The sequence below is a fragment of the Sprattus sprattus genome (genome assembly GCF_963457725.1).
Source record: "Sprattus sprattus genome assembly, chromosome: 9".
NCBI lineage: Eukaryota > Metazoa > Chordata > Actinopteri > Clupeiformes > Clupeidae > Sprattus > Sprattus sprattus.
This window is the reverse complement of record NC_137928.1, coordinates 11,279,032-11,304,256: the sequence shown is the minus strand read 5'-3', so window position 1 is coordinate 11,304,256 and position 25,225 is coordinate 11,279,032. Positions and strand designations below refer to the sequence as shown.

Here is a 25,225-nt window from a genome sequence, read left to right as displayed (position 1 = left end):
ACACGTTCATTAATATTGATGTGGTTGCATTGTTTTAAGTCAGAAATACTGTATATCTGTAAGTGGTAGCAATATTTAAAAACAAATGGCATACTATTGCTATCCCATATGTCTGTATACAAAGGTAGTCTAGATTCCACAAATTGATGGTGCACTGCCCACATCATTTCTATCAGTGGGCTGGCTTGCTTGCCAATTGGTTGGGCACATTTCATACAGACAAAAGGTCTCCTTTTAGTGGTGCCTGCCAGGGTTTAAATACTGCACATGCTCTCATTCAATACACTATGCAAAGTCCCAAGCGGCCTGTGCTGTAGAGGGCAGTTTGAAGGTAAATATGGATAAAACCATCTGACTACAACTAAGCCAGTAAGGTTGTTCACCATTACCATTCACTGTATAGTTTTAAGATTGTGTGTGTGTGTGTGTGTGTGTGTGTGTGTGTGTGTGTGTGTGTGTGTGTGTGTGTGTGTGTGTGTGTGTGTGTGTGTGTGTGTGTGTGTGTGTGTGTATGTGTGTGTGTGTGTGTGTGTGTGTATGTGTGTGTGAGTTCTATACAACCAATAGACACTTATATTAGACCACACCAGAGTCCACTTTGGTGTCTATCCGATCTTAAACTAAGCAATGCATCATCTGATTAATGTTTGCTGTGTATGTGCATTTTCACTGTTAACTCTGAAAATGGAACATCCCAGTATACACTCAGTACACAACATTTTCCAGTTCATGTGTCTGGGGGATAGACTCTGTGTAGTTTACTGAACAGTCTCCTACTAAGATAACCAAACCATTTAGCCTCTTTTATAACCACATTCTAGGATAGTGTCAATTTCTGAATCAAATGGTGATGCTCTTTCCCTTCACAAGATAACACTCAAAAACATTCACCATCAGTGAAGCAGAAGAAAGCATTTGACAAGAACACACATTGTTTGACAAAGATATTATCAATGGATATCTTAATGAAGACAGAATACAGTATAGGAGCAGTATACAGAGCTTGTACAGTCACCAGTGTTAAAGAAAGAGAACAGACAGACGGTTGTGCATATTTTACTCATTTCCTCACTTTTCCCTTTTTCTTACAGAGGCATCGTTTTGAAAAATGGATATTTAATACTGGAAAAAAAGCAAACCATTCACAATTTTGTACCATAGAAGCAAAACAAGACGGCAAAGCAAATGTTGTAGAAAAATGTCTCGAAAGAAGCTACCTTAGAAATGAAGTATGAAGAGTATCAATACGTTTGCAAAGTGTGACGTTGAAGGGATAGCCTGACCTCACCAATGATTTGGTGGGCCAATAGGTCTGTTATAAACACAAAGGCAATAATGGTGATTGTTGTACTGACAGATTTCTAACAATTCATAATAATAATATTAATAATAATAATAATAATAATTCATCAGTACTTAATTGTTGGCATATTTCTTTACTCTGTCTATATCTAAAAACATACTCCAATTGAATCAGTATTTCTGTAAAAGATAAGCAAAGCAACAATCTACATTATGTTTGACTGAATTTAATAGGTACACAGTATTTACATGCCTTGTGTTGAAACACTTTCTCCTTGTTAATGTGAAATTCAAAAGATGGATGGAACACTTTAAATAGCTATATTGTCTAATATACAAATCTTAATACATATGGGACCCCATATCGGAACAATATTTTCACCATTGATCACATTAGCAAAATAATGTACAGCAGTATTCACAAGGGGGGCATAAGTATTGTAAACAAAACAATTGTTCCACTCAGTTATTTTTTTCCACTTGATATGTTGTTAAGTGTCACCCATGTAGGTGGTAAAAAAAAAGGGGGGGGTATTTTTTTTATTTTTGATATCTCATTCTTTATAATTGGTCAAAGGTACAGTTCAACAGGAACTTCAGCAATACGAAAGAAAAACTAGGAAACAGAACTTCACTCAGCTGTGATCCTGAGACTGCCTGACAATGTTTACCTTCCTCTACTTTGTGCTTCTATATTCAGATAGTTGTGAGAGGGCAATAGGCATAAACTCAACAGTGCAGGAACATACAGACAGAGATGACAGGTGAAAATTAAATCTTTTTTTTTTTTTTTAAATGAATTCTCAAATGTATAATTTCACTACATAACACTTATTAATTTAGTTGTGCTTCACATTTTTTCCTTTGCTTTTTTTTTTATTCAGGTAAGCATTATTTGGTGTCCATTTATGTACAACAAATGTCCTTTTTCTTACTCCACCCGTGGTGTACACTCCAAGTAACATCCAATGCCACAATGTAACATTTTAAATAATAATTATAATTATAATAATAATGAAAAAGAAAAAAACACATTAAACATTACATGTGATTCACATTAAAAACATTAATGCATTTTATATATTCTTCTCTTAAAGCGTAATTATTGGCAAAGCCAAGGTTTTCCGACTTGAGATGAACCACATTTCTTGCCGCTTCGTGGAAATATCTGCAAAAAGTATATAACAGATACTGTGAGGGTAACAGAGAAATTGATATTCTGTTGAAAATAATTAATTTCTAGAGTTAACACAGGAAAGTACAAAACACATGTCTGTATATCTATATCTATATATATACATATATGTATATATGTATATATATATATATATATGAATATATATTGGCACTGCGATGATACCAGATTCAAACAAAGATCTATGTTTTTGTGTTTACTTTGATGTTCTTGAGAATATTAGGTTTCGGGGTGGGTGGGGGACAGGGCTGAGATGAGTGAATGGGTTGTTTAATTCAATTTGACAGTTTGTAGCAGTACAAAAAAGGCATCATTTTTCTGCAGCAAGTGGCTTGTAAAAAGTGGCCTCTTAGTGGATATGTTTTTTTTCTCTCTCTTTCTTTTTCTTTTCTTTTTTTTGTTTTGTTTTGTTTGTTTTTTGTTTTTCTGTGTGCAGGGATGACAGAAGAGAAGAAAAAAAATGCCAGCACTTCAGTCGGACTCAAGTCAAAATGGAGTCCTCTCCTCTGGCCTCCACAACCCATTTGTTGCCATTGATAGTAAGACGGTAAGAAAAAGAGACAAGAGGCAAAAAAACAGAGGTCTTAAATGAAGTACTCTTTCTTTTCCTCTGCATGTGCGTGGTTTCCCTCGGCATTGATGATGGCTGTGTCTGCATCGGGCGCGTCCTCTGCTCCCTTCGCCTCATTGGTTAAGTATGTCCCTGTCCACACAGTCCCACAGGTGACAGACACGTCAACACACAGGCACTGGTATCTGGCTTTATATAGGCATGCTAGCATTTGTCACTCTCTCCATGCTTGCTATGTGGTTTTTTTGGTGCGGCTGTAGCCCGCCCCTGCTGAGAGCGTGAGGTCCCTACCTTTATGCCTGGCCAGGTAGCGGCCCAGGACGATGATGAAGCAGAGCGTGATGAAGACCACCACCGCCACGACGCCGCCGATTAAGGCGTGGTCCGGGCCGTGCTGGGCAAGGGCGTTGGGGTCTGGAAGGGGGAGAAAAAGAGAGGGAGTTATGAGATGGATGGTTGGGAAGCCCAGCTGTCTGAGAAGGTGGTAATACCACTGGGTCATGCAGTTGAGCTCAGCACTACAGGCGCCTGAATGCTGATACTGAAAAAACATGAAGCTGAGGCAAAGCTCTGGAGAAACAGGACATTTGAGTTGAGTATTCCCTCCCTCTAACACACACACACGATCACACACACACACACACACACACACACACACACACACACACACACACACTATACATATATCTCTGTCCCTCCCTAACTCCCAAGGGCCTATATTCCAGGGCAGATAGCAGTGGGTGAGCAAAGTTGTGAAAAGCAGCAAACTTTGAAAATTGTCCGAAGGCCGTGACAGGTCCTGATTCGTTTCTGGGATTTAGCTTTGAAGGAATGCAAGTTCAAACGGAGTGAGGCCCAGTTGGTGCGGCAACTCCTTGAGTAACCAGCCACTTGCTGGCAGCCAGTTTCTCCTAGGGTCCTCCACACACCAGCCTCTCCTAGCCCAACACATACGGACATGCACTCTCACTCAAAAGCACCCCTTCCTAGAAATACCCCCACACATTGCCACCCTGTCCCCCTTAAGTGCACTACCGCCACTGCTTTTATTCCTAGACTTTTCCCCAGCTAGCAGCAGACCCCGGGCCACTTCTGGCCCACGTCTTGCCCATCTCCACCGCAGTCACCCGCTAACTGGGGCGCCACGCTCTCGCTTGACCTCTCCTCAGGGGGAAGCTCGGAAATGGCTCTTTGACCCCTGAGGCGTGAGGTGTTCTGCCGCGCGGCGAGGTTGCCGTGCCTTTTAAAAGCGTCCCGCACCGGGGCTGTAGTGAGCATATGCTACGGTGGCGGTAGCGTCAACAGCGGCGCGCCTCTGGTTATGCTGCCAGTGCTGCTCTCATTAGCTCAGATTGATGAATGGGGCTTGTTTGCCTTGGCCGCCGGGGCTCGTCAAAGTGACCCTGAGAGTTTGTCTGCCAACATACGGGGAGATGACCGGCTACCTGATTTTATTTATTTGTGTTCTAATTAACTTATTCATCCAGTTAGGTTTGAATTGGTGTGTGTTAATTAGAAACTGCAGTGGAGCAGTAAATGTGAACCTTAGAGTGACGAATGAATGTGAATTTTTTTGTCAAAAGAACTGGAAATACCACAGAGAAAGATGCCAGTAGGGTTCATAGGTCAATCTCAGTGTGTAAGTTTAAACAAAACGAACACGAAATAGAGAAAAACAATGTACGATGAGTTTGTTGCTAATCCACTGTTGCTAGGTTAAAGTTATGTTCCATATTCTTTTCCTCTTTAATATGTATCTCTCTCTCAGACTTTTCACACAGACTTTGCCAGTAAGTGTCCTCACTGGGACTCCAACCCAATGACCTCTGCACCTTCCTCCCTCTACTGGTTGAGGTGCAGCTACGTGTCTTATTGTTTGGACTGATTCCATACCTCATCGATTCCACCCACCCTTCAGTCACATACAAGATATATACCAGCATGGCCTGCCCTACACCCACTAAGGACAGGAATAACGTATTGACCCTTGTTGTTTAGAGGATATTAATAGTATATACATGTATGCATGAGTACACTGAATGAAATTGGTGTCTTTACCCTGGGTCAAAGCTAAGGCAGAATGTAGCACACAGAAGACTTAATATTTCAATAAGAATCCCAGAATAAATGATAATCGCTGCAGAAGGCCTCCTGTAAATAAATTATGAGCGTGCCAGACACCTCCAGTCAGACGAATGGATGCACAAATTAACGTTTCGCACTGCAACGGCTTCACAATTGAAATATAAATCCCTGCACACTGGGTTCCACATTTTAGTTGATCAGAATGATAAGTGGAAAGTTAAAAAACTTGAATAAATCAAGTGGTACACCTCTGTCCATTTTACCCCAGTCCCACGTTTCTATCAGGGATTCTTTTTTTTTTTTTTATGTCATTGAGACAGATATTTTCATTTTTTTTACCTGGAAGCTGCAGGAACCCAGGTTGGGAGAAATTTACAAAGCAGGTCTGGAATGGAGGAATATGATGGAAATCAGTGTTTCTCCACTCAGGAGATTGAGGGAACCAGCTCCAGCCAATCGGGTTGTCCTCTGTGTTTCTAGCAGAAATGGGTTATTTAACATATCCCCTGGTACCAATACTATCACCATAGTCGCGTGGTTTGACTGTTACCAGATATATGTCTGTGCGAGAGGGGGAGAGAGAGATAGAGAGAGAGAGAGAGATAAAGGAAGAAATGGAAGGATGGAATTGAGAGGAGAGAGAATGACAAGGATGAAAGGGAGGGGGGGAAAGAGGGAAAGGCATAGAAAGAGATGGAAGAATAGAAATCAGAGTCTGTGTGTGTGAGAGTGAGAAAGAGATGGAGGACAGGGAAGGAACAAAGATATGGCTCTGTTTCCAATCCTCCAGAGCACATTATGTTTTAATAAAGCCAGGAACAGACTTCTATTAATGGTTTTTATTCTGGAGCTTGTGTGCAAATTTCTAGTCAATTATTTACACCCTTCACCTATCCAGGCATTGTGATTCCTGCCTAGGAGACTCTGTTGATGATTATGATTTTTCTCATTCAGTGTCCTTGACACCTTTGGCGTAAAGCCCGGCCAGATCACCTTTCTGTAAATCATTACCTCAGTGCATCTTTTTCAGTGTAAGATATTAGAGGAAGCTATATTTGCTGTTTCTCTCATTTGTCCTCACTATAATGAAATAGCCACGCAGAAGCATACATTAGATGAATCGTTGATATTTTACTGAATACTAGTATTGAATATTTCCTTATTATGTTGTCATTGCCACTCCGTATCAGGGTTATACATGCCACTATGAGCGAGTGAATCTAAAAAAAAAAAAAAAATCACCAATGTGTAATGGATTGGAGTAAGCCACCCATTCACACCATTCTCTACCGCCCACCAGCACCACCACCCACCATCACCACCACCCACTACTACTCAGGGGGACACATGTTGATTCTGCATGAGGAGCAGCCAAAGGAGAGGGTGACACTAGGCTGATGTGACACCAAGCAAGATGGGACCGCAGAGCGAGACACATTTAAGAAAAAACACACTAGACTTTACCAACTGTGAGGCAACACCAATGTATAATATATTCTCGCACACTTAAAGCCAGTATCCTTCACACTGCTCTGTGGGGAATGTGATGTGGGCCATTACTTATAATTACATTAAAAAACACAAATTACCAGCCACTAATTATCAAGGAGGGGGAAAAAAAAGTGAGAGGGAATTCCCGTGAGACGGCGAAAAAAACTCCTGCGAGGAAGCCAAATGATTATCGTTAAACAAATATGGCTGCCGGCCATAGCAGTGCACCCTGAACAAATATAGCGCAAGAAGTGATTAAATAACCAGACTAATGAGACATAACAAAATGGTATCATTCAACTCCGAAGACACTGACATGCACTCAGTATCATGCTTAGAATGGTCAGTCTAGCCAGTCTCTGCCCCTCCCAAAGCTTTTCCACGCCAACCCCTCTGCAGTGCAAAATGAGCCGTAAATCCTTAAACAAATCTTTGTAAACTTCGGGAACGCTCAGATTGTGATTTATGATGACTTTGTTTACATCCTTGAATAAGTGGGCATTGTTTAGGAGCAATGGCAGCTCACAATACATTTCCCACAGATAATGAAAATTCATTACATCCCGCAAACACACATTAAACTGCAATTCGTCATGATCAAGAGTTGGCTTCATTTGTTGGCTTTGACAAACCTTTTGACCCACCCACCCCTTTTGTGGGTTTTTTGCTGAAGCGCTATCAGCTCAATGTCTTCCCAAACTCGTAGCATTTTGTTTTTCTCCATTCCTGTCTCCAATTTGAATGAGGCTCTGAGGAGCTGGGGTTCTGTGAAGCGGAAGAGGCGGCTCGGGGGGGTGGGCGAAAAGTTTGTGTGCTGCCTCAAATTGGGCCCGAGATGGAGCGCTGAGGCGTGGGTTATGCATCCAGCAGACAGCGCTGCCATGCAAGACAGTGAATTTGAACACATGCTGGGTATGAGGCAGCAATGGGCATGATCCCGGGGTCCACCGCGTCGCGCAATGATGACCTCAGTGCTGGTGCAACAGCAGCTGGCAGTGTGGGTAATATTTACCTGTCGTGGCACCTGGTAAGTCTTTGGCTGTTGCCATGGATGCAAGCGGAAGAGGAAGTAGGGTTAGGGTTAGGGGTTGGGGTTGGGGATAGGGCAACAAGGGGAAGACGATGTGAAACAGTCACGACCACAATATGGACAGACTTTATCAAACAAAACAAAGACTTTCAACAGTTAATGAGTAGAGGTCACATGCTCTAAGACAATGTCAAAGCACACAGAGTTGGAATTGCCAACAGACTTATAAGCCGCAGGATATTCGGCAACAATGTGTGTGATATTCAGCTGGGATATGTTGTTTTCAAAGGACAGAGACAAGCTGCTCATTCCTTTTCATTCTGAGAACTGAAATCATCACTGAAGCCTCACAGTTAACAAAAACAACTTTCTGAATCTTTATCTAGCACAGTGCATGACTGCTAATGGGCAGCAAGTTAGAATATACAACAAAACAGCTCCACTTAAATTTGAGTAATCTCTCAGTCATTTTTTGTATATAGGGTATCAGACAGCACGTCCAGGAAACTGGAACTTGTAAAAGATTTATAACACACATCAAACCAAAAAAAAAAAAAAAACATTGTATGGGACCAGGTTGTTCTGCTCTGATGTTGTCGTAGGTTATTAGGATTCACCCAGCAGACAATGGGCCTTTAAATGCCTCTCATGTCTTTGTACCTGGACAGATAGACAGTAACAGTTTCCACAGAACATCAGAGGCTTTTCTGTCTATAGTCACCAGCGAAACCTTTTATCCCGATTTGTTCGCTACCAACATGTCTGATGTTGAGAGGTAGGGGTGACACAGCAAGCAGTGAAAGGGAGAAAAAGGATAACAACCCCCCCCCCCCCCCCCTCACCCGACACCCTCCACCACCACCCCCCAAGAGTTCAAACAGAACAACACTGATACCATCCCACTCGAGCTGCAGGCAGGGAGCATTCCCTTAGGCTCCGGGAATCTGTGCGAACAGTTGCATTTGATTAGCTGGAGCCCCGGCTTCTTTTCACTGCATCATCATCATAAGGAACACAGAGCAGTAGCAGGAGAAATGTATAAAAAAAAAAAAAGAGAACCAGCAAGTTTATTGAAATGCTGTGGTTGGTGTGTGTGTGTGTGTGTGTGTGTGTGTGTGTGTGTGTGTGTGTGTATGTATGTGTGTGTGTGTGTGTGTGTGTGTGTGTGTGTGTGTGTGTGTGTCTTCTTCTCTTTCTCCAAGAACGGATCTTTCCACCGATGACTCCTGAACCCCTTCATTAGTCAAAGGGGCTGCATGTTAGGAAGCTTCCCTTAACCTCGACTTCAAAGGGAAAAGCTGTTTTGATCACTTTCTTGAGAGGCATATATACCTCCCGCGCCCTTGCTTTCCACGTTCAGAAATTGATTACAGATACATAATTAGGTCTTTAAATAAGGCCTGGGATTTGAAACGCGAAACTCAGCAGTTTAGAGCTATTTGGTGCAAAGTCCCACATTGCGCCTGTCTAGTTTATGGCTGCTCTTAGATTCGTTTCATCTTCTTTTTTTTTCTACACTAAAAGGGTCGAGCGGCCATACGTTATTTATTTATCAGTGGCAGTGGGTTCACGGATATTAATTGTTTTTACTGGCAATGGTTTGGACAAATGCACAGGGAACGTTCACCCCTCCTTGACGCAAGCCTATCGTGACTGTGGATGCTAATTATGGAAAGCAAGGAATTCATATTGACCAGCCTTGAGCTCTTGCTGTGGTTTATTCAGCCACTTATCCTTTGTGAGTCAAGCAAGCCTTGGCATGAGTTATGACATGAGAGCTTGATGGATATTTGATGACCAGAGTGCGTACATGGCCATCAATACATTGACAATTGTTCAGTTAAAAGTACATGGCGTAATCCATTAGGCTTTTGCATAGTTTTCACAATACAGTGCATTGCATTGTACAATGCATTCTGCTGGTATATAAAAGAAAAGCTGGCAAAAACCTGGCACTTCTAGACATTTTTATTCAAAACAGAGAAAAGGATCATGCTGTTGTTCCCAAGGAACTGCTATGCTGAGATATGATTGACTCATTAGTTTGCACAACAGCATGTTACTTTATGGAAATTATGATCTATAATGTGTACCTTTAGTGAATCCAAGTGTGAAAGGGAAGCCAAAAGAAATAATTGCATACCTCAGGTAATGCCAATGGCTGACTTTGCTGACTTGATTGCATGAGAGGGTGGCTGTGTAAGGAGACATGATGGTGGAGAGGAGCAGCATTGCCAATATAAAAGGAAGTGAGGAAAATGAAGAAGAAAAATGAAAGGAAACACACGCACACACACACACACACAAGCGCAAAGCAAAAATGAATCCGAGCAAAGCAGGTTAATACCTGCCATCAAATGAAGAGAGTATCAAAAGAAGGAGTCATGAAAGAACATAAAATCTGAGGACAAAATACTGACAATAAAAAAGGTGGGAGAGTAAGCTATGGTTTGGATAGTTTTGATACCAGAGAGTATCACTGGCAAGCGATACTGTAAGTGTTCTTTATGAGAATAAAACTGACAGACTCTTTCTGAGCACCTAGAAATGATGTGTTTGCCTTTTACAAAGATAGTTATTGGGACACTACATGGAGACATTGATTTTCACCCGCACCGCGACCCAGTAATAACAACACAACGGCTGATGTGTAGGCTTACCCACAGAGATGACAGCGTATGTTTTGAAGGAGTTCCTCAAGAATAAACTTGACTTATAATCAGAAAAGAACAGGGCACAGATGTAAGATCTATATATCCCTTGGGGCCGAGATGCAGGAGGCAGTCACAATACATCATACCAGCATGGGCAATACCAGATATTAAATTGGTTTGATGACATGGTGATCACTATAGAATCCACTGGTGCTAAGATGCATCGGCCGTCTGAAGGAGGTTTGTGACGACAACAATCTCTGAATGTCAGGTGGTGTCAAGGACTCAAAGTGACAAATTCACACATTAACTGTCCATTTCTAATGAGGTGTTTCCCATCCGAGATGGCTGCTTTTACCGCTCCGACAGTATTTATCATCCTTACAAAATGTCCCAGACGTGTATTACAGAGTATCTCCTTCATCTGAGTGTGCACCTTAGCATGGATACGTTCATAAATCGGGATTAATACTGCAAATGGTGATAAATTGAGGCCGTATGACTTCAGATGACATTTATTGCTTCTTAGCACTGGTGTCATTAGCAAATTAGGTTCATTCCTGAGCCAGGTTTCACGACTCCACGAAAGGCTGATAAATATCACTTTGCCGCAGTCAGACATTCAAGCTGAATTACTGTCGCAGATAATGAGGTACTTTCTCATACTTTTTTTAAGCCGGCTTTTCATATTCCTCTACCTCCAGTGCAGACACTATTTCTGTGGTGCTGATTTGTACTGAGATGCATCAATTCCTTTGCACAAGTTTGAAAAGTAGATTGATGCAGTGTAGTTTTCTAAATGCCTTCACAGAGAAGAAAGACTCCATCTTGGTCCTATCATGGCATCTTTCCAAGAGTGTGGCATTTGTAACTGTCCTTCAGCTGTTGCTTCATTGCAAGACAAATTGGGACTGGATAAAAAAAAAACGTCGAGATGAGAAAGATGAAAATGTCTGTGAATGTGAAAGAACGGCAAAGGCTAATGACACAGAATAATAGACTTTATTAAGCACAGTCCGATGTTGGGGGTGCTTTTGGTAATTCTTTGTATGAAATGTTAATCAGTGTCAGCAACTCACCAGAGGGCCAATCAAGGCATGCAAATCAAGACCCCAGAGGGCAGCCTACAGAACATTTGCATTTTGTGCATTCGAATGGTTGGATCGCGAGAGCCATTTCATTACAGTTCATTTGGAGTGGTATTAATTTCACTAATTAAAGATGCTGTTAGCGATAGTATGCATGCTGACTTTGCCACCACAGGAGTCCACCCAGGCCCTTTCAATATGCAGTGCACATGTGACAATAACTGGCAGGCAGGGACGCCAGTCTGTTTGTTCTCCTGATTGGTTCACACAGACCCACAGTGTTTCCTGATGCCTACCAGAATTTGAATTTACATTTAAAAAAATGAATCTGCATGAAACGGCTGCTTGAACTTTTTTTTTAAGGAGGACATGTCGGATGAGAACTGTTTTGATTTGTTTACTTCTGTTCTTTTACATCAATGTGTATCAGGGACGTGCACAGGAGGGGGCTAAGGTTGTTGGACAACTGCCCGTTTGCCCTCCTCGACTGAAGTTGCCCCTCGGAAGGAAATATATATTTTTAAAATAGTATTACGGCTGCAGAACTTTATGCATGCCTAGATAAAATAATCGCGGAATATGCAATCAGGGGACGGGGCGTGGCAGCGGCGGTGACAAAAATGAACGTGTTGCCCCTTTTTTCCCAGGGCAGAGCAACTGCCCTTCAAAATCCCTGTGCACGTCCATGATGGATATGGCATCAGCACCATGCTGAACCACAGACAGCCGACCACATTGGCTGATGAAGCCAGACATAACTTTATGCCCTTTCTTTCTAAACTCACTGAGTAAAATGTTTCGTCCTTTCAATGAACCACGGGTGCATTGTGTCTCTCTGCAGAGCTTTCATTTCATGTTTTCAAGGTTGGAGAAGTTGCCGGTAACAGATACCAGGTTCATAAGCACCCATTGCATCAGGTTTCTTTTTCTATGGTGGGGCTGTATAGTTCGACCTGTGTCCTGCTTAGAACTGATGAAGACATTACATCACTGTATCTCCAGTCTGATAGCTGAGGTAAAGACAGCCAGCCAAACACAGCTGTACAGGGATGAGCAAAACCTCAAATAGGATAAGGAAGCAAATCTACACGCCACCACCATCACCACCACCACCACCACCTCCCTCACTCCTGAAAGCTGAGGGAGCTCTTAGGCACGAGAGGAGAAGATGAAAACACAGGATGCCGAGTGAGAGCGCCTTCCTCTCCTGCTGCGCCGATGAACAGGTCCATCATTCCTCAGGAGACTTAATTCCCTTTCCAAACTTAGTATCCTCCCTCGGAGGCTCGGTTGACCCGCCAGAAAAGTGCCAGCCAATGAATCTAGTGCCATTTCCCTTTCATAACACGCTGGCTTTCCAATTTTAACTTGACAAATGCTATCAGAGCATTTTTTTTTTTCGCTGGCTGAGGCCTTAATTATCAGTTTTTCTTGGGTTTTCCGCCTCGATTCCCCCCATCCCACCCCGTTCGTTTCCCCACTGTCTTGGGATCAACTTATCTTTCCCTCCAGCTCTGTTTCATTCACGGTGCTAAATCCTGCATCCTTGGCACTTTTCTGCATCTTATCATGCAATAAAGAAGGTAAACTGGGCCAAGAGCAGTTGAAAGTTTTGGGAGTGTGCAAGCTCTTCAGAGTTCCTCATGTGTTACAGTAAGTGTCCCGAGGCTTGGGTTGCACTATTGCATTCCAACACAGAAAGAACAACAACAAGACAAAAAAGACATTTTGTACCGAAACTACTCAGTTCTATTAATTTACTATCATAGGCACTTGAGAACTACGCAGGTGAAAGTATCGCACTTGGATCTTTATACAGCTCATGAATGCCGGCGACAGAGGTTAAGGCACTCACCATATACAAACAGCTTATACTCTGCGATGTCGGTTCCGAGGGAGTTGCTGGCTTCGCAGCGGTATGTTCCGTTGTCAGTTTTGTTCAGTTCTGTGATGATGAGGTCCCTGCCATCCACAATCATGCGCTCCACGTCAGGCAGCTCTCCGCCGTCTTTCGTCCATATCACTGGCTTTGGCCTGAATGAGGGGATGGGACAATTCAGTACAGTTTCACTAGGGTACAAGGCCAAAAAAAGTACTCTACTTGGCATACATGTTGGCATACAATTATATTGCATAAAACAAGATATCTGGCATGAAAGAGGGCCTTTATGACAAATGTAACATGTAATGTTTGGAACGCTAATATGACCCACAAAGAAAATATATGGTTCAGATTTGTATGCACTTTCCGGCAGACCTTAACAATGTTTTGATGGTGTGTCTTTGCCTTAGAGACCACAGAGACAAAGTGTGAGGTAAAAGGGCTATAGGCGAAACGAGGGCATTGTGTTAGCCTAGTTTGATACAGTACTGCTTCTAACTGCTCCCCCATCACAGCATAGTTCTCTTTCACCACTGTGAAACAGGTATAGAGTTCATAGCCTTATTCATTAAAAAAGCACATTTGTAATCTTTTTTTCTTATTTCTGTGATATTTTAGAGGGGAGCATTTTAATGACTATGGGCTGGCTTCTGGAGAAAGGTCAGAAGATTGGCACGTAATGAACTCTCTATCTATAATTATAGACACACCAAATCCCTTCCAAATATCAAGATATGATTTATCATTATTATTTTCCAGGAGATCACAGAATGGAAATGTAGCGCCATTAATTTCTTTCCACTGAGATCTGAGCGCGTGTGTGGGGACTGTGAGACTGTGAGAGAAGAGGCAACTCTGCAGCAGCTCTGATGTCTGTGGAACACCAGAGTCACTGAGACTGTGAATGGCAAACTGTGTGTTTTTATTGTGAGAGAAGGGCATGCCACTTACGATGGGTTGCCTGTGGAGACACAGTCCAGTTTAAAGTACTCTCCTTCCTGAGGGAATATAAGGGAGTGAAGGATCTCCACACGAGGGGCATCTGAGAGAAAGAGAAATATATAGAAAGAGGCTTAGTGTGTTTCAGAGTTGGGTCTAACTTTAAGACAACATGACAGGGGCACATAACATATTGCAATTCTGCAGGGGACAGAAACATCATTATTACTGACATTAAAACTACACAGGCTTCAAGCAGACACACAGTTTCTATACCACAACTGCCAATACCAGCATAGACTCAGACAAATACTTGCTTTGCCTATAAATAACCCCAGCAAAATCAATATTTCTTTCACTGTCAAGCATATTGTATGAATTTTTTATAACCACCATCCTTCTATACAGATTTGAAAGTTTGGGCTTTAAACTTGTCTGTCTCCATAAGAGGGGGGGGGGGAGTTTTCATGTCATATACGTATCTTGTGTATGAATGTTTCATCGTTCCCAGTGAGGAGAAGTGCCTCTGTGTACATATGTGTGTAACAGGTCACACTCTCCACAGGATAAGCTTCAACACTTCAATAGACTAAGTCCAAAGTCTAGCCTGGTGGAATTCCCAGCTGTGCACCTGCTTTTTGACCCTCAGCCCCTCAACCTGCTAAAGCCTTGAAATAGTTGGAGCACTGTTAAGACTCTTGGTACCATTCTCAAGGAAGAGACGAGTGCTGACCCAAACATATGCTATCAGTCAACCCTCAGTGAGCTGTGGGAACGTTCCTTGTTGAATAATTTAAAATGTGTTGTGGTGCCGTGTGTGTGTGTCTGGCAGCAGACATGTAAGGGATAATGTATTGTCCGGAGGTCATTCTCCAAAAATAATTCCCGACGGGGCGAACAACACCCCGACGCGCAGCGGACAATACATTATCCCGCTTATTATACAGTTACTTGCCAAAAACGATAGAAGAAATTCCTCCAACATACCTCTTTTTAATGATTTAGTTGCCGTTTCAAGAGTCCCGTTTATAAATAAATAGTTCTTCAAGCAAATAGAACTTTGAAGTTTCAGGTGTTGCATAGCAACCCATTACTTGCTGACTTCAAATTACTGTCTACTGTTGCGTTAAAATGACTGGACTTTTGGCGGAATGATATGAAAGATGTGAATTAGAAGTACAAAACCCGTTGCCAATGACAGCGGTCATTATCTTTTCGCAGCGGTATGTTAGCAGAAATTAATGTGACCTATGACGTAGGGATGGCCCAGTCAAATCAACGGTACTTTTTGGAACATTCTGAAGAGCCGTATAATAAGTACTTACAATGGACCTCCAGAACCTCCGTGACTCGCTGGGGGGCGGCAAGCAGCGCCACGTGGTCGACGCTACAGGTGTAGGCCACGCCGTCCTCGCTCCGGTCCACCTGGAACTCCAGCGTGCTCCTGACGGTGAACGACCGCCCTGTTGCGTTCACCTCCATAGTACCTTCGGAGAGAAAAGGAGAAGAGGGGGGAGACAAACAGCGATAGGTTATCCGCCGTTCCACCGATGTCGACACAAGACGAAAGTAATGGACCGGAAAATTAATTAATTTATGACGAAGTGATATTTGCTGTTTGAGCGATTTGTTTTTGTATTTTTTGGGGGGGGGGTGATATTATTGTTATTTATTTATTTAGCTTGCTTTCAACCTCGCTGAATGAAACCACAGAAAACACAAAGCAACTACTCTTGAGGCAAGCCAGGAATACATTTCAATATTTTCTCCTTGCTTGGGGATCCAACTTTTGTCGTGAGCCCCATCTATGGTGGAGGAAGGGAGTTTTATATAAAAAAAACATCACTCCGAGCTCAGTAAAGGGGTCACTGGCATCCTTTGTGTCAAGGGATGACAGCGGCGGTCCAGGCGAGGAGATATTACAAACAGTATCCGTGGATTACACGGGGGGATAGCCAGGCTTGTGGACTGTGAAAGCCTGGGCTCAACAGCATCATGAATGGTTGAGCAAATATGCCCCCCACGAGACCCCTCCGCGGGCACAGGCGGAGCGTGGCACATGGCGCCGATCCACACATGTACTTCCCGGCTAATGTTGATGTGTATCTCTGTCTCCACAAACTCGCTCCCGTTGTGCCTCGCTGAAATGTTTCGCCTCAAACTCATCTCCTCTGAGTCGTTCCTCCTAAAAAAAATAAATGTTCTTTTTTTCCCCCCATAGTTCCAAATATTGATTTTATTTTATTTTTGTGTGTATGTGTGAGTGTGTATTTTCTTCCAAAACTGTGATGTCTGCAAAATAGGGCTGCGCAAACTTTTAAGTTGAATTCAACAAGGAGGGGTCCAAGTTTACTTCAGATTGGGTAGTTTGCAGCATGGGCTTACTATCGATCCACTAACAAAGCCTTGTTTCATCAGTACATACTGCAAATATTCTTGACTGTTTAGTATGATTGGATTAGCACTGTAGGGCCTTACAAGAAATGTAAATGTTTAAATCCGCCCCCCTCTGTTCAAAGCAACAAACCAGAAAAGACTGAACAGATGTGCAATGGCCTGAACTGCCTCTACAAACAAAAGGCAACTGATTCAAGGCTTTTTATTCAGGCACTGTAGTGCATAGCATCTCTAAGTCCTTGCTTGGCCTCAGACTGCTGTGGCCACAGCGTGATGCTGTGAAACAAATCTATGGAAATAACACTTGCTTTATCCTGACCTTGATATTCACTTGAAGATGCAGAACACGGTTCACTTGAAGTGCGTAACACAGTGCCGGCAATACTATGATGTGCTGTAGACCTTAGCCTTGTGTTAGGGTTAAGTAAGTACTAGGGGTGTCACGATGACCGGTATTGACGATAACCATGATATTTAAAACATTTTCATAAAATCATGTTATAATATCATAAATAATCCTGTGCCAGTAACCAATCTGGTTCATACTCCAACATAGTAGGTGGTGTTATAGCTCCTTAATGATGGTTGCCACCCGCCATAAAACAGAAAAAAAGAAGAAGACGCAGTAAATAGCTAGCTAGTAACTACAACCACAGTAAGTACATCGCAAACTGATGTTTGTATGTTTCCTCTGTCCTCGTTTCTCGGTCCTCCAGCTTGTGCCCCTGAAATTGTTCTGTGATAGACGCCACGAAGACGTCTCATTTCGTTAAATGCTCTTTACAGGAACTCAGGAACAAGGAGCGAGGAGCTATAAGCGTGGGAACAGAGGAGCATCCTTCGCGGAAGTGTTTTCTATTGGAATGCATGATGTTGGAAATCCCCCTCCGCTTTCTACACATGTCAGCCTACAATTTAAAATAAGATGTAGAAGTATATAAACGAACATGAATTTTCAGGCAAAAGAAAAAAACATCAAAATATACCAACTTTTAGGAACCAGAAAAGGATTTGTTAAAGGTCTGCAATTTCCACTGACATCGACACAAAGTAAACTACTACACAACTTTTCCTTCTTAACATGCTGTCTTTAAAAGGTCAGTATATGATTAATGCTTGCTGGAGTGCAATCATGTCTTTCTGTTGTACTCTATTTACCTTGGAACAAATTTAGCCTAGTTTTTTTTATTTAAATGGAGACCTCTGCAATTGTGATGTTTGCATTTGGCATAATAGACAAAGAAAATAATGTTGATTAATAATGAAATTAAAAGTAGACCTGGATCATTTCAGCAACCCAACTGGTTATTTGTTGCCTTTCCAATGGCAATTACATTCAGTAAAATTATGTTATGATTGATATTAAAGTCCTTAATTTCTTCCATGCTGTAGATAACAACAGGTCCGTTAAGCAGTAAGAGGTGATGCTGCTGTGTCATCAGTAATTGGTGTCGTTTTAAAGTGATGCGCGACTGACTGAGCAAGCACATCCCATTACTTGTGCTGGTCCTGTCCTTGATTCCTCTATCCTCGTTGCATTCCTACGGAGCCCCTTAAGTCCCATAAGGTGATATCTTTTTTTTTTATCTTGCACAAACACGTTATTATCTTATGGGAACAAGTTATTATCTTGTGTGCACTCTTTTTATTAGAGGGAGTGGCTAGGACATCAGATAGGACGGAAGAAAGGAAGGAAGGACGTAAGAAAGGACGTTAGAAAGGAAGGACGCAAGAAAGGACGAATAAGGGATATGAGAATCACCTAGTGTGTGCTATGTGGCCACTACTCCCATGCAAAATCATGTAAGAAGAGATGATAGAGGAGTGAAACTCTAGCTGCACAAGAAAAGAGTTAGCTCACCAGTGAGGGAGTTTTTTGGATTTCGTAAAAAGATAGCTTTTAGAGACCTCGGTGTGCAGAAGGTAACGATCAACAGCAAGTGCAGATTTCATCCACAATACAAAGAGTATGTTTCACTTAGTTTGCTAGCCCTGAAATGATAAATATTATATTCAGATCATTATCATGACGTGTTTCCTGGTTATTTGTTATTTATTATTCTGCTGCCTGCAAGTGATTTTGTTTCGTATTGTATTGATGGTAGATGTTAGGCTTTAGGGATCTTTTGTTTATCAGTTCATCTGGTTGCCTTTTCACAATCCATTGAAATCGTTATTTTTTTTGTACACTGTTGTTATGGTTACAGACTCTCCACCTCACTATGACTGATTATTATTTTGTTTAAAATGTCTATAGATATCGCGATAATATCATTATTGGGAATTCTTCTGGCTATGAAAAATCGCATGGTGAAAATCTGATATTGTGACAGCCCTAGTTTGTACATAATGGAAAGAACAAAGGCCAAAGATAATTTGTATGATGACAAAAAACATACCAAGTGGGATGGAAATACCATGTCTGTATTGGACCCAGTTCATACAGGAAAATCAAACTGGCTTTTCTTTGCAAATGGGCTGTAAGGGCACTGCAGTCTTAACAAGATGAGACATAAAGTGGCCGTATGAAAGAGGGACGAAGGATGATAGATATTACATGTCTTCATCAAAGCATCTACAGAGATCTATTAACACAAGAGCTTTGATTACATGTTTGCATGGATAACTAGTAAGAGTGAATTCAATCTCTCTTAACCCTTGCAATCACCAAAATAAACAAAATGCACACAGATAAACACACACACCCACACACACACATAAATATGCACATGCGCACACACACACACACACACACACACACACACACACTCACACACACACACACACACCCACACGCACACAAATATACACACACACACACACACACACACACACACACATACACGTACACACGTGGGAATATGCAGTACTCTCAGTGCTATCAGTACTGCATTTATTTAGAAAGGATGGCTGCAGTAATCTTCCAGCAGCTGACTGGGCAGCATTAAGATAGCTTCCACTGAATAATCACAACACATGCATGCTGCCACGAGTGACAGAGGGACTGTCAGGACCATCTCCCTCGCTCAAAGCCAGATTCCGCCTTAATTCTGATCCCCGCTCGCAGCATCAATACTGCGACCGAGGAGCTGTCACTCAAACATTCTCACAGGGTAGCTGTGAGAGGATTTAGTTTTTTTAGTTCTCTTTTTTTTTTTCTATTTGAGGGGCCCAAAACATGCGTCAATGCATTCGTCATGCATTCAGGGGCAAAAGCAAACACTCATCAGAGCAATGGAGGCTATTCAGTGAACTTTATAAGCCAGCCGTGAGAGCCTACAGAAGGGTACCCAGTGTTCATCTAATGGAAAGGAACTAAAAGTGCTACATAAATAAATAAATAAACAATGAATACATATTTATTTTTTTTGCACTTGAGGCTGCCAAAAGGATTTGAAAGTGTGTCAGTTAAACTGAAGCGGCAGGTCCAGCAGTGCAGATCCCTTTGGTGCACTCCATGTTTATGTATTGAAGTGCCCCAACTTGGGGCAAAGCTTGGCGCCTGACGCCTGAACCACAAACGCACCGACGTCTGTTGTTTACTGTAATGGCATTCTAGTGTGGCACCCCTAAGGCTCCTCAAGTCTGTCATGACAGTGACTGCCTTAGGTTCACGAGGGGTTTGTTGCCTGGGTTTATAAAAGTATTTTTTTTAATACTTGTCACATGTCTCTACTAATAATTACATTTTTCTCAACATTATTTCCCTAGACAGTGTCCACTGTTTCAGATTCCCACGGGCCGAACACATCATGCTGAGCAGCACAGAATGTAGAGGTTGGACCATCTATATAAAGACACCCTGTCCTCATTCTCAGCCGTTTTAAGGCACACTGTGGGACTGTTTGACAGGAGTCTGAGGTCTCCACACACACACACACACACACACACACACACACACACACACACACACACACACACACACACACACACACACACACACACACACACACCTACAGCAACTTGTGATGTCCTACCAACCAATGGGGGAACTTTCAACTTCAAAAAGATGAACAGCCCTTCAGAAATATGGTATGTCTCTTTTCTGGTGGCACATTATCATGGAATGTGTGTGGGGAGGCTGTGTGTGTGTGTGTGTGTGTGTGTGAGTGTGTGTGTGTGTGTGTGTGTGTGTGTGTGTGTGTGTGTGTGTGTGTGTGTGTGTGTGCATGCGTGCCTGTGCACACATGTGTTTAACTAGGCCTGCAACACTTCATTATGCGCTGGACAACAGATAAACAGGTGCCCATAGAAGACCACACTCCACGGCATCACACCAGCTGTATTGCTGCGAAGTTCAATAAACACTCACAGGCCTGAGGTAATAATGAAAAAAAAAAACGTAATAAATCTTGTGAGGCATGACCCTTGGACCTACATCGCCATGGAGAAACAGGGCGTGTGTGTGTGTGTGTGTGTGTGTGTTGGGGGTGGGAAGGGAAGACCGGAGTGACTTCTCTCATTTCATCCGCCACTTCTCCTAATTATCACTCCGAGTCCTGCGTGATTGGGTGCAAACAGCAATCCTCTGTCTCACATCTTATTTAATGTTTAGGCTCTGATTGTTTTACAGCAGGTTGGGAAATTGCTTTTCATCTCGGGTGTTAGCTCACGCCCAGTGCCCACAGCATGCCGAATGATGATTAGCACCTGATTTTGCTCAGTCCCACCCCCTACCCCCTCTAGATTTACCCATTTACATTCATCTCAGACCAACAACTAATGGTGTCTTTTGATGTACAGTTTGGTGAGTGACAGCCACTAGGGCTGTTTTTTCGATGACGAACGCATCCCCACATTTGAATTTTTACATTAGGTAAGGCATTGATGCGATAACAACTACCACTCTAAATATTTACATCCTCTATTCCTGTCTCTTTTGGCTATCAAAGTAGGTTGGTTGTTCCTTGCATTTGTTTTTTTTGATTGCTTTCATTTCTTGCACACAACCTGTCTTTGTTTTTTTTTTTGTTGGCCTTCCTTCTCACACTGACCCTCACACACGCGCAGTTCACATTCCCTCACAAAGATGGCTCTCCCTGGATGCTGATCAAAATGATCAAGGCGACCTCTCTGACAGCTCTGCGCTAAGGTGAAGCCTCCTGACCACTGGTCCACGCCGCTCGCTTTCTACTGCCAACTGTCAGGAGAGAGCTACCCTTTCTCCATTTCTCGCTCAACCTCAAAACACAGAATACAAAAAAACACACACTGATGCTTCCTCGCCGGCATTACACCACATGCAAATGTCTTACATCGTGTAACATGTGCATTCACACATCTGGGTCAGCTCGTTGCAGCTTGCGCTAACAAACGCCCCAAACGGAAAAAAAGGTGACAAGTACCTTGGATCTCCTTTTCGTTCCTCGACCATCGGATGTCGGCGGCGGGCTTGCTCCCAGACGTTGTGCATGTCAAGGTGACGTGGTCCCCCTCCAGGGCTGGCTTTGTGAATCCTGTGATCTCTGGTTTCTCTGGCACGCCTGCGAGAGTTCAGGAAATAACATGTTTAGTTACCAAGCCAAACAACTGGGAGGGGACAGAAAACAAGCCAGTGCAGCCCACACTTTGTAGTGAGTAGGAGAGAGAATGGTTGTGGTTACTGATACATGGAGTGGGTATATAAGAGTCGTAGTGTAGTGAGAGAGAGTGAGAGAGCTGTTTTGAGTAGTTGGCGGAGGGATATGAAAGTGGTGTGTAATGAGTGTGTGTGTGTGTGTGTGTGTGTGACAGTGAGTGTGTGTGTGTGTGTGTGTGTTTGTGTGTGTGACTGTTAGTGTGTGTGTGTGTGTGTGTGTGTGTGTGTGTGTGTGTGTATGTGTGTGTGTGTGTGTGTGTGTGTGTAATGAGTGTAAGTGTGTGTGTGTCTGACAGAGAAAGTGAGATAAAGAGTTGTTAGGAAGTAGTAGAGGGGGATGTGGGATTAAAGTGTAGTGAGACAGAAAGAGAGAGAGAGAAAGAGAGAGAGAGAGAAAGAGAAAGATAGAGAGAGACAGTTGTTATGGAATAGTTGGAGAGGGCATGTGGGAGTTGTGTGAGTGTGTGGTTGACTCACCCAGCACGGTGAGGTAAGCCTTTGAGGTCTTGACAGGCATGGTGAAGAGAGAGCACGTGTACTGGCCCTCGTCAGACAGAGTCACCTCATGGATGCTGATGGTCAGCTCCTTCCAGGATGCGCGCACCAACTCAATCCGGTTGTCCCTCAGGGCTGTCGGCGATAGCACAACATTGACACCATTAATACTACAAAAGCAGCGCTTTTTTTTTTACAGATGTTCATGAAATATTAATGACAGCTTTAACATCACTTACATTCATTGCTAACTGTTCAATTATTCTCATGCTCGTGTCTCTTGCATTCCTTTAGGTAAACAAAGACTAGAGTAAAGACAAACTAAAAAGTCCTGGGTGTCTGATTTTCAACACGTAGACAGGCAGAAGTCGATGGCAATCCTCTGCATTCAGACAACCATGAGCCTATTTTGAGTTTGTAGATGCATTTATTATGACCACCACTGCAGCACACATGTTTTTTTTTTCACCATTTTTCTGGTCAACGGTATTATACACTTAAAATTCAGCAAGTGACATGAAACTGCTGAATCCGAAATATAAGTTTTTGTCCCTAGGTGAGTGTGGCCCTCCATGCTAGAACCCCCTGCTGTGGGGGACCTCAAAGCAGTTTTTTTGGCAATAGCTCATGAACTGCTTTGCTAATTTTTTGTCAATTTTTATGGCAACTGGCCTCTTGAAGACACATGACCCTAGCTCATTACCACTGATTTGTGGAGAAGCACCAACTAGTGAATAATGTTCAATGCAAAAATATAGCACTTCACAAGCCAGTATCTAGCCAGTAGCTTATGACCAGTAACGTCAGGAAAAATTTGACACCCATAGGGGGTGGTGTAACTGACATATTTCAATGTCTCAAGAACCTCTTCAGCTAAAATGTTATATATTATAGTTATATCAATTATGTTATTTTATTGGTATGGCTACATTTGCTCACATATCTTGAAGGCTATTCATAATGGCCAGTTTATTCATTCAGGTTGGACCCTGATGATCACTGCTTGTGGCTATACCCCTGTCCTATTATAATTGTCGAAACTCTACATTAACTATTGTTTTCCAACATATTCTTACCTAACCTTACACATTTATATATACATGCATATTTCTCAAAACTTTGAAAATAACATTGTACAGTTATACAATGAGGCTTATATTGTTTGTAATGTGTACAAATTTAGCACAAGAAAATATGTTTTATAAAGTCACACTCCTCATCTCCACATTTTCTCTAGACAGATGGCAAAACCTCTTCACACCTTATCACTGCTGCCACATCCAACTATAGTCCCTTAAATGTTCTCTCAGAATAAGACATACAACAAACATTTTAGTCTATTTTTGCCAGAAATGATATAATTCAAGATTCCATTCTTGGAATGGAAAATAGCATTCCCTGGCTTGGATTACCGCACAGGCCTACCTGGCACGGGCCCAGGGGCCAAGAGGTCTGTAGGGACCCTTAAAACCTGCATTTAGTAAGCCCCAATACTCCAGGGTGGACCCATGAGAGACCCTAAAAGGCCCCTAGCAATACACAAAGTGATACATGGGCCCCTAGCCTGAATGAAAGTGGCCTAGAGCTAGTCTGATCATTATAGACGTGTACTTCTTTAGATGTATGTTTTGCACCATTTGTGAGTCTCCTATGTATCCTACATCTACTGCCTGTAACATTATTATGGTAAATCCTATACGATAGGCTGTACAGGTGTCTTTTTGTTTTGTGTATTAATATGCTTGTTGGCAATCAAAATATATGAATATAGCATATTGTATCATTATTGTATTGTATTTTATTGTATTGTGTTGTGACTCCTGTAGGCAATCTACAGGTATTAAATAAAATAAAATGAAAGCACAGGGTTGTTGGACGGTGAGTTGCTTCTTGCAGTGCGTGCTGCACATGCACAGGAGTTAAAGGACCCAGGAGATTTTTTTGCCCAGGGGCCATTGATTTGAGAATCTATCCATGCCCATTCTCTCACTTAGTGCAGCGGTCATATTACGCCCCGCTATACAGTACATCTAGTTATCTTACATGTTATTCTTACTGTCTCTTCTGTAGTTCTGTCGTTTATGTTCTTGTTTTAAACCCAATTATAAAGTATTGAACCAAAAAACCTTTGCAGACCCTCTCTTTCTGAAACAAAAATATCTTGATTTTTGCTACGCACTAGACTAAAGCTAACAAGAACACGGTTGGAGAACCAACAGAGAAGCAAACAACACAGCTCTCTCATATCTCAGCGAGAATATAAACAAATAAATACATTTAAAATTGTATCTTGGACCGAGACGGTCTGGTCCGCCTGTGAGACTGCAGACGAGGCGCTTGTGCCGTCTTGTGTTGTTCATTAGTGTCTGACCCCCTCTTCTCCTGGTGGCGCGCCGGAGGCTGATGAGTCTCTGGGTCATTTGGAGTCTGTCCTCTCACGCAGCTTTTCAAATGCATTATCGCCGGCCACCGCGGCCACAAACTAATAATGCTGCTGCCACCGCCGTTGCCAAAGCCC

The 25,225-nt window shown here is 42.5% G+C and overlaps 1 protein-coding gene across 1 annotated transcript in view; it reads right to left on the bottom strand.

Annotated features, from left to right (window-relative positions):
• Positions 1-2,343: 2,343 nt before the first annotated feature.
• cadm2b (cell adhesion molecule 2b) overlaps positions 2,344-25,225 on the bottom strand; it is a gene marked incomplete at both ends in the record, with an annotated part of 141,031 nt that continues 118,149 nt past the window's right edge. The window contains 9 exons of the mRNA XM_080844389.1: positions 2,344-2,470; positions 3,095-3,200; positions 3,360-3,482; positions 7,657-7,683; positions 13,272-13,450; positions 14,250-14,340; positions 15,563-15,724; positions 21,980-22,117; positions 22,690-22,842. Of these exons, the coding sequence (XP_080700515.1) occupies positions 2,344-2,470; positions 3,095-3,200; positions 3,360-3,482; positions 7,657-7,683; positions 13,272-13,450; positions 14,250-14,340; positions 15,563-15,724; positions 21,980-22,117; positions 22,690-22,842 (1,106 nt within the window). The remainder of the gene's footprint in view (positions 2,471-3,094; positions 3,201-3,359; positions 3,483-7,656; positions 7,684-13,271; positions 13,451-14,249; positions 14,341-15,562; positions 15,725-21,979; positions 22,118-22,689; positions 22,843-25,225) is intronic.